This window comes from Pelophylax lessonae (genome assembly GCF_965119305.1).
Source record: "Pelophylax lessonae genome assembly, chromosome: 13".
Classification (NCBI taxonomy): domain Eukaryota; kingdom Metazoa; phylum Chordata; class Amphibia; order Anura; family Ranidae; genus Pelophylax; species Pelophylax lessonae.
In genome coordinates, this window is record NC_138780.1 from 154,936,791 (window position 1) to 154,956,938 (window position 20,148).

A 20,148-nucleotide genomic window follows, 5' to 3' on the forward strand; every position below is an offset into this window, starting at 1 on the left:
ATCCATCAACCAGATCTAACATCATGACCACTGAAAGGTAAAGTGAATATCGCCTTACTATGGCACCGGAAATTCTGTTGAATATATTAGGCAGCAATGGAAAATGTTGTTCCTGAAGTTGATGTGTTAAAAGCAGCAAAAAAACTAAAAAAAAAAAAAAAAAAAAAAAAAAAAAAAATGGGCAAGCGTAAGGATTTGACAAAAGCCAATCTAATTAACAGACTGGATCAGAGCAACTCCCAAACTGCAGCTTTTGTAGGATGTCCCTGGTCTGTAGTGGTCAGGACCAACCAAAAGGGATTCAAGGAATAACAGTGAACCACGACAGGGCTATGGGTGGCCAGGGCTCATTCATACATGTGGGAAGCGAAAGCTGGCCTGTGTAGGCCAATCCAATAGAAGAGCTACTGTATCTCAAATAGCTACCGTATTTATCGGCGTATAACACGCACTTTTTCCTCCTAAAAATGCAGTGTTATGTGCCGATATAAAAAAAATGTCCAGAAAGCAGCGCCGAGAGGTAGAAGGGGGCGGGCGGCGCCGAGGAGAAGGAAGGACGCGCTATCGGAAGTACCGCCTCCTATGCCGACGTCAAACATATCATCATCATTCTACCTCTCGGCGCCGCTTTCTGGAGATTTTTAAAAGTTATGTGTGGCGAGGCTGCAATTATGGGCGCTGCAGTGACGAGGCTGCATGTATGGGCGCTGCAGTGACGAGGCTGCATGTATGGGCGCTGCAGTGACGAGGCTGCATGTATGGGCGCTGCAGTGACGAGGCTGCATGTATGGGCGCTGCAGTGACGAGGCTGCATGTATGGGCGCTGCAGTGACGAGGCTGCATGTATGGGCGCTGCAGTGACGAGGCTGCATGTATGGGCGCTGCAGTGACGAGGCTGCATGTATGGGCGCTGCAGTGATGAGGCTGCATGTATGGGCACTGCAGTGACGAGGCTGCATGTATGGGCACTGCAGTGACGAGGCTGCATGTATGGGCACTGCAGTGACGAGGCTGCATGTATGGGCACTGCAGTGACGAGGCTGCATGTATGGGCACTGGTAAGACTACATTTAATTTTAAAAAAATGTTCTGAGTTCAAAGCTGTTTATTTTAAATTTCAGCTTTTTTCCTGAAATTTCTGCCCTAAAATTTAGGTGCGTGTTATACGCCGATAAATACAGTAACTTTTGTTAATGCTGGTTTCGTCAACACAGGGCATCACAGATAATTGTGTAGTTGCAGAAGAGGCAGAGTGTCCATGCTGACCTGTGTGTCCACAGCCAAAAGTGCCTACAATGGGCACATGTGCATCAGAAATGGACCATGAAGCAATGGAAGAAGGTGGCCTGGTCTGATGAATTCATGAATGGAGAGGGGGGGTGGGGGGGGGAGGAAGGAGTAGGTGAGGGGGAGAAAAAGGTTTGGAAAGAACTATTCACTAAGCGGAAAGAAAGAAAAATAATCGTTAAATACTGCAGTGTGGGGGGTTCCCTTTAAGTATTTTTTAAAAGGCCACAGAACATGACCCATTAATATAGACCTTGAAGTCACCTACATAACATCCTGCATTTAAACAATAGAGAGCTTCTAAAGCTGGTCATGTTGTGGCAAAAACATAGCAGACCGAACAGAGAGACCCCCAAATCTTCTTGGTGCCACCATTAAAACAGCCGATTGGTGAGGAATCTGAGCAAGGAACCATCGTCAGTTCAGCATTTAAAGGACTCAATCCACATAAGGTCTGCCAAAGTGCAAAGTGCTGTCTCGCACCTACACTGTGCTCTACATCATATCAATAACTACACATTAACAAATAAAATCCCATCTGAAAAAAAAAAAAAAAAAGAAGCAGTTTTCGTGTCCATTTGGTGTGAGATGTGAGAAGTGCGGCTTTTCCGGGGGCTTGCACAGGAAACGTTTCAGACGAATGCTTCCTGTGGATCCTCCTAGAAAAACCAGGTCTACAGAGCCTCATAGAAATGACTGCACAACGCCGAGATGTTTCCACCGATGAGTCCTTCAGAGATCTGCCAACCAGTCTAGACACATAAAGAAAGAGGGCTAAGGAAATTCCAGCTCAGAACAGACCTTATTCATCAAGAGGAAAACCCCACCTGAGGTCTATAGCAATGGAATCCCCCGTCTGGCTCTCAGGGCTTTAGTGTAGATGTTAACTCAATCACTAAATTGCAAGTTTTAAAGCTGAACTACGGGGGGGGGGGGGGGGGGGAATGTAAGAAAAAAAAAAAAAAAAAAATTGGATTTTTGTACTCACCGTAAAATCTCTCTCCGAGTTCATTGACGGACACAGCTCCATATTCTTCACCATAGGGTTATGCTGCCCTCTACAGGAGTAGGACTAGGCTGACAACATAACCGCTTATCTACGTCCTGTGGGCAGTCCTCAGCTGGCATAACCCCCTCTCTACTTAGAGATGCTCAGTTTTGTAACAAGCAGTAACAAAAGTAAAAAAAAAAAAAAAAAACTCCTTAAAGGGGTGGGGTGCTGTGTGTCAAACTCTGAGAAAAGGATTTTACAGCAAGTATAAAAATCCATTTTCGCTTCCATTCATTGACAAACTGCTCCATATTCGCCACCTAAGGACGTCCCAAAGTAGTGCCAAACACGAGAGGTGGGAAAACCAAACCCAATCCAGGTAACAGCAGCTCAACTAGAACAGGAGCCCAACCTGAAATAAACCCTCAAGAGGGAAAAACCAATCCTCTAAATCACAGCCCGCAAAAACGTTGCGGCCAAAGGCTGCAACCGCAGATGCCAAAACGTTGAAAAGTGCAAACCGACGACCAAGTGGACACCTGTGCCACTGTTGCCTGATGACAAAAGGCCCAATAAGCATGATGTGCCCAAGTAGAATGTGCCATCACAGGGAAAGGGGGGGGGGGGACCTAAACGGTAAGCGAATAGGGTTGGATCACCGTCTGTCTGATCCATCTGCAAATGGTAGTGGAGGAAGCAGAAGCCCCTTCCGCTGTCCTTCTAATCACAAAGAATGAGTCTGACGCCCGAAGGGACTCAGTGGCTGCCAAATAGCTTGAACATCATCCAGTGTATAAAAGGCCAATACCCTGGGATGAGCCGGTGCAGGACACAAGGAGAGGACACTGAGAACCCCGGAGGGACCAACCACCCCAGGGAATACCTGCGCCCCACACCAAATCCAGGGAAGAAGGAGGGGGCCTTTACTTACCAATCCAGAGAAGCGTGAAGGTAACACTCCCAAAACAGAAACCTCCTCACCACCAAAGTGGAGGAGCTGATGGCCAGAAGGAACGCTGCGACTCAGGCCGAGACCTGGTCGTATGCGACCATGCAAAACGCTTAACTTGGGGGCCAGCCCCGTCCAGTGAGGCTATGTCATGGCCGACCGAGCGCAGAGCTACTACTACAGTCTGCATGTGCCCGCTGACCAGGCATAGAGGACCACTGGAACTGCAATAGTCCAGCCCGTCGCTCAGCCTGGCAGTTGCTAGAAGATCTCATAAGGAGAGAAAAAAAAAAAGAAATCCAAAAAACAAAACCGCAGGAAAAAAATAGACAAAGAAGCCAAGACTTTCGGCCAGGCAGGGAGACTAGGTCCTACTCCTGAACTAGGCAAACACAAACTGAGTATCTCTATGCAGAGAGGAGGGTTATGCCAGCCGAGGACGGCCCACAGGGTGTAGCCAAGCTTTTGCGTTGTCTGCCTAGTCCTACTCCTGTAGGAGGGCAGCATAACCCTATGGTGAAGAATATGGAGCGGTGTATCAATAAACTCTGAGAAAAGGATTTTACGGGCAAAGCCGCCACTGCAATGAAAATCCATGTTTGGGTACTTCCTGTTATAAGGTAACAATATCCTGTCCCACATTGTGTAGACGAGAAACAAGCATTTTAAATGCACAAACCACAGGCATGCTCTGCTTCTGTCATGACCAGGAAACCCATCCTAAAAAACGCCATGCAACCAATACTACGAGTGTAAGTAGACAAGAAGCAGCTGCAAAGAAGCAAAGAGGCTGAAGAAAAACAGAACATACATACGATACTTTGGTTGCCAAGGATGACGGTCATTCCTCAATAGAGGCCATATATGTTTAGGAAGGTGGATATATTACATTTATAGGGAATTTCATTTCCTTGCACCGAGAACTGTAGCAAATGTCAAAAACAAACCAAAAAGTAGAAATAATCACAGCAAACAGCTACAATAAACTATTTTAGACCCAGCTGCAATTTAACACCATCATTTATTCTATTAAGCCAGAGCGAATATGGAATAGTTGGATGAACAATGATGGCTGATTTCTTTCCGGGATATAAATAATCTGCACGCTTCATGTAGATATTTTTATTTTAGAAAGTCAAATTTTTTCGAAATTTAGTCTTTTGGTTAAAAATGGACTGAGGATTCTACTGAGGCCAGGCATTGACATTTTCTGGATGCCATGTACAGCATCCAGCAGGTCCCTCCCACCAGCCATGATTAGCCTGCATTGCATAAATAAAATCTTCGGGGGCATAAGTGGTTAAAAAAAAAAAAAAAAAAAATATATATATAATTTTTTTTTTTCCTTTACAAAACTAAAACCAACACTACTATTTACATACATGAGTTTAGTATTTAGGTGAAGTAACCAAAAATCCTGACCCAATGGGGTTTATTTACTAAAGCTGGAGAGTGCAAAATCAGGCTCACTTCTACATAGAAACCAAGCGGATTGGTTTCTATGCAGAAACGAGTCTGATTTTGCACTCTCCAGCTTTAGTAAATAAACCCCGATGTCTCAAGCCACTTGTATCTGAGGCTGGGTTCACACTTGTGCGATGCGTGAACAACGATTCATGTGCGGGTTTTTCCGCATTGCATTTGACTTGCAGGATGTTCACACTGCTCTCTGCAGCAGGTGTCAATGTAAAGTTAACACCCCCAAATTGGTTCCCAGAACACAGTGCAAACTACCCATGTGATCCGATTCCTGCGCAGACCAAAAAAAGGGTACTTCACCAATCTGAGCCGAATGCGATGCGATTTCAGCCATACAAACTGTGGCTGTATATGCATCACACAGACGTCGCATGAGGTGTGTACAGCAATGCAGTGTAAATCAAATGCAATGTCTGGCATTGCATAAGCATGAATGCAGCCTTACAGACCAACGTGTTACGGATTGTATCAACAAAACAAAAAAAAGTTGAAACATTTACAAGAAAGTAGGGGTATTGAAATGAATCGTAGCATCGATGCATCCTTAAGGCTCCGTTCACATGTAGGCGTTTTGGGGCGTTTTTCTGCTCTAGGATCAGCTCTCAAAACGCCCAACAAGACAAATCCTATTCATTTCAATGGCCCCTGTTCACATCTGAGCGTTTTGACGCTGTGAGAAAAACGCCCAATGCTCAAAAAAGTACATGAGCTTCTTTTTGGGCAGATTACAGGCGTTTTCCATTGGTCTCTATTCAATCTAAAAACCGCCTGCACAAAAAACGCCTGTAAATCGCGGTAAAAATCGCGTGAAAACGCTACGCTCAGGTGTGAATGTAGCCTAAACTATTCAGATTTGATGCTGAGGAACGGCCGCATCGATGCATGGACAACGTCATCCCAGCTCCCCCCCCCCCCCCCCCCCCCCGGTCTCTCCCAGGACAGTCCTGCCAGTGCACTCTAAAAGTTGAAACAAATCAGTGTCAGTGCTTCTGTTTCAGGGACCCCTTCCTACAGTGTGTAAGGGTTAATGTAAACAGATGCCTCTTACCTTATTTCCGATCTTTCATCGTGCCCTCTGGCCGGCCGTTTTCCTCCTCCCCCCTACTTCTGGCCAGAGTGCGCGATAAAAGATCGGAGATGATGTAAGAGGCATCGGTTTACATTAACCCTTACACACTGTAGGAAGGGTTCCGTGAAACAGAGGCACTGACACTGATGGCTCTGAGGAAGAGGGTTCTCCCTCGACATGCGTTAATCCCAATCTATATGGACACCTTCAAGTTAGCTTGTCCTAAGGAATATGGTCCTGCGGTCTCTGGATAGTCGAAGGAATCCTTTGGTTTTAACCTTTTATATAGAATACTATAATAGTATAATGTATGACGTGGTTTTAACAATTTTCCAAATAATGTTTTATGGTATTGCACTAGGTCGGTGAGCCCTTCTCTTGTCTTTTATAGTAATCGTGATGCATTGCGGAATCTAATTGTTGACAGGATAATCGAATCGTGAGACCAGTTAAGATGCGCACCTTTACAAGAAAGGATGTCTGCAAAAAAAGTTATAGTAAAAACATTGTATTGTAACAAAATGATTTGTAAATGGATACTGTCTAATACTAGTTCCTCATTTAGACCCTGGGAGCTCAAGGTGTTAAAGTGATCCTAAATGGCTGAAGATTTTCTACCTTAAAGATTTTTACCTTTGTGCACAAAATGCATGCAGTGTGCAAATTTCCAACACAGAGCCCCCCCCCCCCTTACCTGAGCCCATCTCGATTTAGGGACGCACAAGAGCCGAGGCTCTCCCACCTCATTGGGCGAGACACCCGACTCAGACAAAAGTGGCTCAGGATCAAGCAGCTTGCTATGAGGGCACTCAGCAGGGGGAAGGGGCCAGGAATGCTGGTGCCGAGAAGGGGAGGATTCAGGCTGCTCTGTGCAAAACCACTGAACAGAGCAGGTAAGTAGAACAGGTTTAATACTTAAAATAAAAAGAAAAAAATATAACCTTTACAAAAACACATGAAAAACCAAAAAGGTTTCGCACAAAGATTTTGGAACCTACCTGCAAACAGGAGACTGAAATCTGCTCAATGACCCAGATGGGAGACCCTTGTACCTCGTTTCCACTGAGCAGTACGGTTCAGTACACCATGATCAGGCTTGCGTTTCTATCGCCAACAGTATCGCCATTTTGTCCGGATCGGAAATCGGCCCCGATCCGGACAAAATAGCTATATCGGCGGTAAAATTTAGCCGTCCCACGGGCTAATCCGGTATTTGCCGAGTAACAGCTCAGCCATCCCTTACTAGGTGCAGTAGTAGTATGGGATGGGAGCCGCTACTTCCTATATAGGTCCGGCTCACAGGCGGAGTGATATCAGATGCACTCCGCCTGTGAATGGAGGAGCCACACACGAAGCAGCGGCTTTGCTCTGTACTGCAGCTGCTTGCTTTGTGTGTAGCTCCGGATCGGTATCGGCAATTTCACAACGCCAGATATCGGTTCCAAAAAAGTCTGATCGGTGCATCCCTAGTATTGCTCCACCCTGTTGGTATGGTACTAATTTGCTTTTGGTACAAAACTGTACCAAAAAAGTGGTACGGTACGATTCGGAATTATGGTACCATTTACAACTTTTGACAATGGAAACTGCAAAAATTGCATACCGTACCCAACCGCTCAGTGGAAACGGGGCATAAGTGGACCGGCCATGTGAAGTGTATAGGGACACTGGGGTCCACGTCACCCTCCTATGGTCTACAAATCTGGTTCTAATGGTACGGATAGTAAAACCCACAAAAGTGAGACCGTAAGGCCCCTTTCACACCTGTCGATCTGTCGTCGGACTCCGTTCTCAGCTGGGAATCGATCCGCCGATCCCCGATGAGCAGGCGGATGACAGCTCCATCTCCGCTCTGTGTGTGGAGACGGAGGTATCAGATCCCCGCTGTCCTCTATGGGGGAATCGGATGAGAACGGACTGCCTGTCTATTCTCATCCGATCCGCCAGACGGATGGAAAATAGGGTTTCCATGTGTCTGGATTTAATGGACAGGATCACATCAGATGTCAGCAGACATGTCTCGTCAGTATGCGACGCCAACACACCCCGCACACAGAACACCATGGAAATCCAGCGCTAGCCTGGGTCCCTCCTCTCACTGAAGCCGCAACGGCCGCCGGGCCCCTCCCCAGCTCCAACTACGCATCGCCGGCAAATGTTTAGAACTGTCAGCAGCAAACTATAGAGAAAGATTAGAACCAAATATTTCCCAAGTTTCAAGAAACCCTTGTAAAATAAAATATAGACTGAAAATCAAGCTGTCACCCTAATAACAGTACTTGTAATCACCATCTGTTGGGGGGGAAAAAAAAAAAAAAAAAAAAAAGCTGTCCAGGGCCACCAAATTGAAGGGATACCATCCAGTTTCTCTCATCAAGGAGAAGATTTGGCATGCTATAAACTCCTACCAGCTATAAGTACAGATTGGATGCTCCCTCATAACACAAGTGGCTGTGACCCCTAATAAGGGTCCACCCTTTCTGGCGAGTGGGGTTCCTGAAGGGGTTCAAGTCACCCGGTCACAAGTCCAACCTTTCTGACCCTGGTAGTGTCGCCACTGGTGTCAGTATTTTTTTTTAAGTTTTTTCACATTATTTTTTTTTTTAAACAATTTTTAGAAAACCCTTTTGGGGGGGGGGGGCTTGGGTGAGATTTGCATTTAGTCACCAGCACACCAAGAACCATCAATTTCGTCCAAATAAAGACAAAGGCATCCAGCGTTGCAACAAAACTTTGCATTACATCTTTCTCAAATAAAAAACAAGTTTGGACGAAATTGATGATCCTGGTGTGCTGGCGAATATCTACATATCGTGCAGGTTCCAGTATCCAACTGGCAGTCGTTACAGCACCCAGTACCTTAAGGGCTCTTTCACACGGTCCGCCTCCGTAGGCGGATCCGTGTTGCTCAGCGGGGATCGATCCGCTATCCCCGCTGAGCCGGCAAATGACAGCTCCGTCTCCGCTTGCAGAGCGGAGAGGGAGGTGTCTCAGCCCCCACTGCCCTCTATGGGGGGGATCGGATGAGAGCGGACCGCCTGTCCGCTCTCATCAGATCCGATCCCTGAACGGATGGAAACATAGGGTTTCCATCCGTCCAGATTTCACGGACAGGATCGGATACGGATGGCAGCGGAAGTGTCTCCGCTGACACCCGCTGCCCCATAGAGCTGCATGGAGGATCCGATCCACCTAAAAAACTGACAGGCGGATCTGATCGGGCCCGTGTGAAAGAGTCCTAAGAGCTCATTCCAGGAACGTGTGATGGGACCGTGGTTGAGATCAGAGGGTCTAAACAGATCTCTCATGTTTCATCTTTGAAACAAGGAAAGGAGATTGAGGACACAGCCCCACAATTCTTTTCACTTGCCTAACTGCCTGGTCACACTATTCAAATTCATCTGGAAAAAAAAAAAAAAAAAAAAAAAACACACCCTCAAATTTTTCCCTCTGCAGTTCTGGCCAACATTGTACGCAAGAGGATTATTTTCCCCTAAGTGCCTTATTTTGAATTTAGAAACATTGAACTGCTGTTTTCACCACTGACCAAACTTCCAGCAATGCCAAATGATGTTCCATTTTAAACACCTCCAGAGATATGAACCCCAACGCAGACACTGCAGCCACCCTCGAAAATCTCTGACCCAAACAAATACACCAACACAACCTGCCGCAGCATCAGACTGACATGTGAGAAATACGACCAACCGCTCCCGGTCCATTCTGGAGACCGGAAACATGCTTCTCAGAGATTTATGGATCAATCTCATGAATTAAAGCAACATTACAGCATGATGAATGAATAGCTAGACAGAGGAGCACACTGCTGATGGACATAACCAAGACAGATGGGGGAAGTGCGCATAGCAACCTAAATTTGTTAAAGCTGGAAATACACAATACAAAACTGATATAAGGATACTATAGTATGGAGGGGGGGTCATTACCGGGACTGACAGAAGATGGACATTTTATTTTTAGGACTTAATGCATTCAGCTGCTCAATGTTCCAAGCTGTTTAAGGAGCAGAAGTAGGAGGAGTTAAAGACAGAACGCCCATCATAAAGAATCTTCGAGAAGAACTTCAATGATACTTAAAATAAATAATCTTTGGCTGCAATAATCACCTTCATTCTCCTTGGTAATTATTTACCACTAGAGGTCTTCAGTATTCTGGGTTAAAATGCCAGAAAAAAAAAAAAAAACAGCCCACCACTTCCTATAAGCTCAGGCTGTTATGGCTCCTCCCCCACCCTGTGACTGGACAAGGAAAAGAGAAGCAGCACTGTGGTGGGCTCATCTATCACTCTGATCTCGCCTCCTGTCAGCACATAAACCTATTCGGTTTTTGAGCGGCTTCTTATCTCAGTCTGAGCTCTGTACAGGGACATAAAGAGCGATACAAGGTCAGATGGAAAGTACTTACACTGCTTGTTAAAAATTAAAAAAAAAAAAAAAAAAAAAAAAGCATAACTCCAGGAAGTGGGGCTGCTCCTGCACTGCAAAGCTGCTTGTTTAGCTGGGGTCTCCTGATGGAAGCCTGTTGAAAAGAAAGACAATGAAGGGGTCTCTGATGCAAGGCAGGGGAACCCTTATTGGGATCTTGGAAATGGTTGTGGAATCAACTTCCGAAAAAAAGGGGGGGGGGAATTGGTTATTGAGGGCTTAAAACAGGAACTTTGATCAGTGGCCATTGATGGTATTTATCCTACAATTACTTTGGTTTGTTTTAACCAGAAATTATTTTGTATTTATGGAGCAATACTTTCTACAAGTACAGGGGGTGGCAATGGGCACTTGCTGCGCACCATTATACGCAAACCTCTATTTAGGGGGATGGGAGAGATCTATTTTTTCAAGTGAAACAGTGGAACAATGGCTACCCTATATTTTATGTTGGCATCATTTCATAGACGATTTACTAATAATTTGGACAGGCTCGCGTGGCGAATTGGAAGAAATTCTGGAAAATTTGAATTTCAATTAATTTAATCTCAAGTTCACTCGTACGATCAGTGAGAGTGGTATATAGTTTTTAGATCTCCAGATTAATAGCCTTCCGAGTGGAGAGCTGGAGACAGATTTATACAGGAAGCCCAGTTCGGGGCAACATCTCTGCGCAGCAAGTGCCCATCCCGCTCCCCTTGTGAAAAGTATTCCGTATGCACAGGTCGTCTTAGGAGGAATCGTTCATCTGACTCCAATGTTCAACTTCAGGCCAATGGCCTGCAAGATAGACTTTTGGAAAGAGGTTATTCCAGGACTATTGAGAAAGGCCTTCAACAAAGCAAGAGCACGTTCCCGCGCTGAACTGATCTACAACACAACATCTAGAAAGGAAACCAATACAGTTAAATTCATTACACGTTACTCAATGCATGAAAAAGAACTGCTCAAAATTATGGCCAAACATTGGCATCTATTGACCAGCGATCACACTAACTAAATACCTTAAACCCAACCCGGAATTGGTGTTTAGGCGGGCCCCTTCCCTCAGAGACAGCCTAACTAGGAGTCACTATGCACAGGAGGTAGACACTACAACACGCTCTAAGGGGACATTTAAATGTGGCCGGTGTGCCCGTTGCCCTTGGGTTTTAGAGGGAAGAGGGGTTTCCCTCCCCAATGGCAGCTGGTACCGGGTAAAACATTTTGCGGATCGTACTACGCAAGGGATCCTGTACTTAAAGCAATGCACTTGCAACGCCTTCTACGTGGGCAAAACAGTGCGCCAAATCAGAGAATTGGCAACCTTTTGTACTACTCAGATGGAGGGAAAATACAAACAACCGTTTCCCAACAAATAGGACTCCATCAGATACGATAATTCGGTTGTTACATTTTTGTCCTGGTCGGTTGTTACATTTTTTGTCCTGGAGGTAGTACCCCCAGACCCCAGGGGTGGCAACTGGGATAAATGGGTGCTACAAAGGGAGACTTACTGGATTGAGTTTTTGAATGCCACCAGGCATTATTGAGGTCCTAACGTACAAGCCATTCCTGTAAGACGAATGGCAAATTTAAATCTAGTACAGATATGTACTAGGGATGCACCTAAATTTCGGCCACCGATATTTTCGGCCGAAAATGCAACTCTCTCATTTCGGCCGATAGGGGGTTAAATATGCTGAAAATGTATGGCCGCTGATCCGTGCAAAAAGTGAGCTATTAACTTCCCTGTCCGCCGCGATCTGATGCCTATGCCTTCATTGTGATTTACAGCTTGCTAGACCAGTGACGTCCTGGGGGAGAGGGACCCAGAATGCAGAGTGTAGGAGGATCTCATTCTCCTCCGCGCTGACTGCTGCATGCTCCACCAACCTCCTCCCTTCACGTGGTGTTCGCTGCGGAGGAAGGTAATGTTATGTGCTGTAAAAAAAAAAAAAAAAAAAAAAACTGTTTCTCCCCTTTTGTCCTGCATAAGTGTCAGCAGTAGAACGGATTCACAGCCTAGTGCTCATCCCCTTCTAATTGCAGAGTGTCAGTCAGTCAGTGTCAGATAACTTATTTAAAATCATTTGGGGAAAAAGTCATTTTCGGTTTTCGGCCAAGGGCATCCTGAATTTTCGGTTTCGGCCCAGAATTTTCATTTCGGTGCATCCCTAATATGTACCCTTTGGATGGTGATGTAAAATGAAATGTTCATATGTTACATCATAGAATACAATTTAAAATATGCATTGCAGGCAGCACTGTGCTCAATATTATTTGATATACCACAGCAGGTGATGGCAGAAAATGGTGAGCTGCCCGCGAATTCGAGAATCGATGGGTCTATGGTCTAGATGTGCTATGACGTTTTGGGAATACATTGTCTAATGGTATACAACATTATCTATGTATTAAATGCAACTGATTGACGGTTTGTGGAAATCCACAAACACTACTGCATTTGATCATAATGATGAAGTAGCCTTTTTGTATTTAAGTACTTCATACACTGTTCTGTTCTTTTTTCTGATATATATTGTTTTAATAATGTCGAATGTGAATAGCACTAAATTCTACTAGTTCGGCGGGAACCCTATCCAGTTGATCCCAGCACGCCAGTGTACCATGCCTTGCACTCATCTGAGCAAGCCTCTAGGTGGCGACGTGGCGCTTTCTCCTGGGCGAGTGTTGCGGCCTCCGGGTGGGGGGGGCAGGATAATCTTATGTTCATCCGGTCTCTTACGGCTTTAAGGATCCACAGAGCTCTGTGAGATCCCTGCAGTTGGCAGAGTGCATGCTCAGTTGGGAGACCGGACCCATGTTGACGTCACGTCCGACTGGACGCGAGGCACACGGGCTGGGGTAATTTAAACGTCAGTGCCGCTATGGCGACAGAGCAGCGGGGACGCGAGAGGCGGTATATATTATCAGGAGCATGCATGATAGAAGGGGGGATCTTTGCCTTACTGTTTGGGGACTATGGTTAACTGATGGACCTTTTTCACAGATTTATCTTGTGATTCTCGGGACATCTGCATATAACTGGAGATAATAGAAGACCCTTCCTGCTCCCCATGAGTTGAAGCAGTTGCCCTTAGGGGGACACAGTATAAAATTGATACCTGTATACTATATAAGCAAAAATAAACTATTTATGGAGCCCTCCATCGCTTCTCTGCCTTTTGGCTAAGATAAAGTGTAGTATCTGTTCTTATCAGTTGGTATGGAACCTGATGGTTAGTATCGGTGGGGGCCGAAATGAACCAGGGCGCTCCGGAACTACCAGGGGACTGGGAAGTAAGCCACATCAGAGAAAGCCGGATGGGTCCATTGCCTTCTGATTTGAATGGGTCCGCCCCTACCAGTTTGAAGGGAGCGAGAAAACTGGATCTGTGGCCAGTTAGTACTGCTCCTGGATGTGATTGGTAAGGAACGGCGGATGGCGGTGGGAGAGCCTTTCCTCCTGGGTTGAATCTGGCCTTGCAAAAGGCTTGTCCCCAGTTGAAGGCAGGCTCACCCTAAGCTGTCTAAAGTTCTAAAGCCTCCTGGTAGGATAGGGCTACACTCGGTCTGGCCTTTGGGCCGGGATAGAAAAAGCCCGTAGTGTATGTGCCCCTGGGGTGGCAGCCCAGGGGTGCCTTAATTCTCACTGGTGAGGGGCAGCTCGCCTTGAGTTTTTCGGCACCATGGTCACTGCACCCAATGCTGTATTTTGGCCTAGGCCGACAAGGCCCAGGCCTAGGGCGGCACTTTGCAGGGGGTGTCAAAAAAGCCCACCTCCACCTTAGACTCTGTTGGCCACTAGTTGCTAGAGCTGCCTCTCTCACCCCCCATCTCTCTCTCTCTTTCTCATCCCCTCTCTCTCTCACCCTCCCTCTCTCACCCCCATTCTCTCTCACCCTCTCTCTCCCCTCTCTCTCACCCCCTCTCTCTCACCCCCTCTCTCTCACCCCCTCTCTCTCACCCCCTCTCTCTCACCCCCTCTCTCTCACCCCCCCTCTCTCGCTCTCACCCCCCCCTCTCTCTACCTCCTTCACCCACCCCCCTCTCTCTCTCCCACCCCCTCTCAATTTTGGAGGGAGTCACATCCATTAAAAAGGAAGGAGTGGGGCACGTTTACATAGGAGGGGGAGGGGGGCGCCCAAATTTAGTCTTGCCTAGGGCAGCACAAAACTAAAATACACCACTGACTGCACCTACACACTTTTTCAGCACCTGCCTCTTGGGCAAGGCCTTTTGGCTTCGACCAGAGGAATTTTTATTCCGGCCGGAAGGCCTGCCTTTGTATTTTCACTTAGGCACTAATTCACCTCTCCACTTCCCCTTCCCCACCTTTTTGTTTGTGTGTATTTGTCTTTGTGGTGTGTCACTTCACTTTCACTCTTCTCTTCCTGCACGATGAGTACGGTGTGGGTCTCTGGGCCTACCTTGAAAGTCTTGGGAGGGGGGTGGACATGGCCTTCTGGCTTAGTTCGCCCTCTCTCATGGGGTCTCCCTTCGGGGGAGCCCCACCCAGTACTTGGGGTGGGCTGTTTCGGCAGTCCCCCTGGAGAACGGGGTTTGCCAGGTCTCGGCCAGGCAAACCATAGGAAGTACCTCAGTCCCTGTCAGGAGTCTTGCGCCCCGGGGGATCAAGGTATAGGTCCAACCTCTTCGGAGGCCAGACCATTTTTGCACACCCTGTACAGTTTTTGTGTGTTCACGTTTGCGTGTGTGCACTTTTTATGCACCGGGTGCTAAGTCTTTTTGAGTGTGATTCACACGCTTCGGGCAATAAAAAAAAAAAGAAAAAAAATTTATGGAGCCCTCCAACCTAGATTGAATAAAGAAGAACCACCATACTACTCAGTGATTTACCATTACCACAATATAGACCTATTACAGCTGGATATATACATACACACACACACACACACACTGCCAGGAAACCCTTATGGGCTCTGGTGCATATAAATCATGTGGGACGCTTTTGGCTACCCCAATTCTATAAATATGGGGTATGTTCACTGGCACCAGTATATGTTAATATACACTCACACCTTCTTATGCCATCTCCTTCTGTTTCCCCTTATTATATTTATCAGCGAATATGTGAATCATGGTGGAAATCGGTGTAGGCATATGACCAATGCCTCTTAGGACTCGATTCCCCGCTAAACTCAATGTTTAGGCTTCAATTGGCAATAATTTGGGTATGTACCCAGCTATAATAGGTCTATATTGTGGTAATGGTAAATCACTGAGTAGTATGGTGGTTCTTTATTCAATCTAGGTTGGAGGGCTCCATAAATAGTTTATTTTTGCTCATTGGGTCATAATATCTACAATATATCTTCTCTTTTTTTTTTTCTTCTATTACCCCCACACTCGCCCAGGGGGACACTGCATGCCATATACGCTCCTATTCCATCTGGCTGGCCTTCTGGTAGTGTGGCGCATGTGGACACTGCACTGGGGTATATCCAACTGAGGGTTATCACTTAATATCAAAATATGAATGTATGACCATTAGTATTATCTTTTACAATATATTCTAGATAACAAAGGACTTTCTCTACTATAATTCGCCCCTGAAGAAACATACAGCGAAACATGTTGGGCATGGACCTAGGTCAGTGATGGCGAACCTTGGCACCCCAGATGTTTTGGAACTACATTTCCCATAATGCTCAACTACACTGCAGTGTGCACGAGCATCATGGGAAATGTAATTCCAAAACATCTGGGGTGCCAAGGTTCGCCATCACTGACCTAGGTGATAGCCCAATGGGCCCACCAAGTACTCTGTAATTATGAGAAGTTCTAATCTTGTCTTTTTGTCAAATTGCCATTTCTTTTATAATTTGTATGTCCTATGTATATGGAATTTTATATGTAAACATTTAATAAAGAATTTGTAATTTTATATAAAAAAATATGGGTGTTCTACATTGAGAGAACGATACCAACAAAGTCCCTGTTTAAGCCCTCAATAACCAATCCCCCCCTTTTTTTTTCTTTTCGGTAGTTGGTTCCACAACCTTTTCCAATTATTATGGGACGTAGGTATCATGTATAAACTATATTATCCAACACAACTGTCAAACTAGATCTTATTGGGATCTTGATGAAGACTCTGTTTTAAAGGGGGAGGCTCCTAAAGGGGGGCTCTGATAGGGACACTGACAAAGGAGGGGATTCCTGGTGTTGACCTTGATGAAGACTCAGTTGTGGAGGGCGGGGGACTCCTAATATAAAGGTAGTGATTCCTAAGAAGGGTTCTGAGAGGGACCCTGACATAGGTAGAAGAACCCCCGGGTGGGGACCTTGATGAAGACTCAGTTGTAAACAGGGGCTCCTAAGGGGGCGTCTGATGGGGACCCTGATAAGACTGTGGCAAACCTGAAGACATTGTTACAAAGGGGAAACTAAGGAGGGCTCTGATGGGACCCCATATGTAAGGGAGGACTTGGCTCTCCTTGTTTTAACTCCTATCACGCTGATTCAAGTAAAATGTATTCATTCATTATTAAAACTGATTTTTTTCAGCCCCTGAATATTTGTTAGACGATGTGGCCCTCATACTGAGAAGTTTTGAGACTCCAGGTCTAGGGGACAGCAAATGCATTTTTACTCCCCCCCCCCCCCCCCCACAAAAATCCCCTGCTATGGATGACATGATGGTAAAGCACAATAGTACTATCACTATAAAACCAATACACATTCCAGCTGCATGAAGCCGAGACGTGTTCTTATCTTATACTTATTTTCTTCCTAAAGTAGTCACTGCCTGCACAGAAAAGCCTGCCCCCGCCAGCAGATACAAAGTGGGACACTCGCTCTGTGTGTCTCTCTGCAGAGGTCCGACACCTCCAGCTGAGTCCGACATCGAGCTGTGCAATCAGCAAAGGTCATGTTTCCTGCTGATTGGAGGGCTCTGACTCAGCAGGTGGTGTATTGGACCTCTGCAGAGAGACCGCTGCTTCCACACAGAGAGTAAGCGTCCCACTCTGCATCTGCTGGCAGGAGACGTAGTTCTGGTCTAGATCTGAAAGGTGTTGTGCTCTGCTGACCCCTCCCCCCCCCCCAATTTTTTTTTCTTTTGCAATTTAGAGAAACATGGAAGATAGGGGTGGGATTAACTGAAGCAAAGGAAAAATTCATAAATGTTGTGCTGTCAGTAGAGGGGAATCACTCAGCCTGTACATTCTCTCAGCAGAGGTCCCATTCACCATAAACCAGTCATGGGAGGACTCTGCCGGCTCCCAGTACTGACTGCCCATCTGGAAATACCGCTTCCCTGGCCATCACACTGACCCTCCAGCTATAACAATAGAAGTCACTGTCAGGACTGGAGTAGATGACTGGTGACTCCTCTGATCTGCACACTTCTCACCGGTCCCAGCACAGAATCCACAGGACACCTCCAGGCACACGGGGCCCCGGGCTCTGGGATAAGTCCAGCACTATATATAGATGGAGATATTCTGTAGGATCCTGCACAATGCATAGTATTGGAGCCAACAATATGTGGTAACCCATAGCAACCAGACAGTACATGACAGAAGAATTCTGATTGGATGAGCGGAGTCCAGCATTACACACCTATCACTGCTTTACTGAGCTAAAATGATAGCGAGGGGCCACACTATACACTCACACCGCACACACCAGGGGCCCCCCCAGCCATAAACCCGCACCACAGAGCCCAGGGGTCCCTCTATACCCACACAAACACCAGGGACAAATATATTATATACACACACTGCACATAGCCCAGGGGCCCTTCTACATCTATACACCAACACAGTACATGAGGAACCTATATACAGGATATATACCCAGCACACAGGGGGGGGGGGCCCTCCCCATATACACAGGGGGGGGGGGCCCTCCCCATATACACAGGGGGGGGGCCCTCCCCATATACACAGGGGGGGGGCCCTCCCCATATACACAGGTGTACAGACATCCAGCATAGAAGCCGGGGGGGGTGACAGGCAGGCCGGTCCGGCTCTGATTGGCCTCCATGTGTAGGGAGAGGACATTAGAAGCCCCCCGGGTGAGCTGTGTACGGAGGAGTCTCACTCCTCCTCCTGCAGGGAACACGTGTCTTCCCGGGGATGGAGATGGCGGGGGTTCCAATGAATGGTCCATTCCGGGGATCCCGCCCCGCTGTAGAGGACACCCCGGGGTCACGGACGTACCTGACACCTGCACACCACATCGGCGTCCATGGCCAGCAGATCCACCACCTTGCCCTTGCCTTCGTCCCCCCACTGCGCCCCCAGGACCACGATGACCTTATTGCCCACATCGTGCCGGGGCCTCTTCTGTGTGCCGGGGGGGCTGCGGTCGTTGGCGGCCGGTGTGCCGGACATGACCCGAGTCCTCGCTCAGTGACAGGCAAAGTAAGGACCTACAAAGGCGGGAGAAGTGAAGGAAATGAGACAGGCACTGAAGGAGGCGGGGTCACCGCTACGAGGGGGGAGCTCTGTGTCATAAGCACGGAATCAGGGGCGGAGCCAGCTCAGGGTGGGAGGAGAGAAGCTGCCGTAACGGCTAAGGACGGTGGGAGGAGTCGGTGGTAAGAAGACACACAAACAGGCCGCGCCCACTAGCAGTGAAAGACAGAAGGATTGAGGGGGCGGAGCTTGCTAGCGAGACAGCCAATCAACTGCGAGCGCGCGGTCAGTCAGAGGAATGTATTTAGAGCGTCACTCCGAGGGTGGATCAGTAGTATGCGACTGACCAGCCAGAGGAGCGGATCGATTCTGCCGTGCTCCGTCTCGCCCACCTAAAGAGTCACAGTTGGACTCTCAGAGGGCGGAGATTATAACTAGAGCATTAGAGGCAGAGAGGGGGCGGCATTCACTGAAGCCGAGTCGGACATTTTTACTAGAGGATCTAGGAAACTGTAGGCGGATCCAGCCCGGCTGCGCCACCCACCGATTTCACCAAGATACAAAAACCCACCATACGTCACTGATAGTGAAGAAAGGTAATTCCCCCAATCTGATCATTTACATATTTATCATGAAAGCGACCCTGTCATTATCTGTATTCTCTATAAATGATGATAAATATAACTAGCTACTAAATGATTATAATAATAGAAGCTATTTATAAATAATAATGAACCTAATATTAGATTAAAAAAACTTTGCCAAGAGAAAGATCAGATTAACCACTTTACCACCGGAGGATTTTGCTGTCTTATGTCTGGGCCACTTTTTGCGATTCGGTGCTGTGTGACTTTAAATGACAATTGCGCGGTCGTGCGACGCCGTACCCTAACAAAATTTACGTCCTTTTTTTCCCACAAACAGAGCTTTCCTTTGGTGGTATTTGACCACCTGTGCGATTTTTACTTTTTGTGCTATAAACAAAAAAATAGCGTAAATTTTGAAAAAACAACAATATTTTTGTTGTTCTGCGATCGGCGGGGGAGAGGGAGAAAGTCAGGCGGCTTGTGTAAACAAGCTGCCTGTCATTCTCCCCTGTGTATGAAGGATGATCATAGGGTTCTACTATGTAGAACCGTTGATCACTCTTCATACATCTGAAGCCACAGCCAATCACAGAAGAAAGCACGCCCCTAGGGACACACATAGCCCGTCCCTTTAAAAAAGTTAACCCCTTCACTGCCGGTGTATTTTTACAGTAACAGTGCATATGTATAGCACTGATTACTGTAGAAATGTCACTGGTAACCCCAAAAGTGGCAAAAATGTCAGTCAAGGGTCCGATCTGTCCGCCGCAATGTCGCAGTACCGCAAAAAAAATCGCAGATCGCCGCCATTACGCGTTAAAAAAAAAAAACAACAAAAATGACAAAAATCTTTCCCTTTGTTAGTAAACGCGATAACTTTCGCGCAAACCAATCAAAATACGCTTTTTGCGATTTTTTTTTTTTTTTTTTTTTTTTTTTTTTTTTCCTCCAAACATAGGTAGCATAAAACA

General features: G+C 46.7%; 1 protein-coding gene across 1 annotated transcript in view; it reads right to left on the reverse strand.

Annotated features, from left to right (window-relative positions):
* The window catches only part of ADSS1 (adenylosuccinate synthase 1), a 90,729-nt gene extending 72,061 nt beyond the window's left edge, over positions 1-18,668 (reverse strand). The window contains exon 1 of the mRNA XM_082275480.1: positions 18,393-18,668. Coding sequence (XP_082131606.1) covers positions 18,393-18,566 — 174 coding nt within the window. The 5' untranslated portion in view covers positions 18,567-18,668. The remainder of the gene's footprint in view (positions 1-18,392) is intronic.
* Between the last annotated feature and the right edge of the window lie 1,480 nt (positions 18,669-20,148).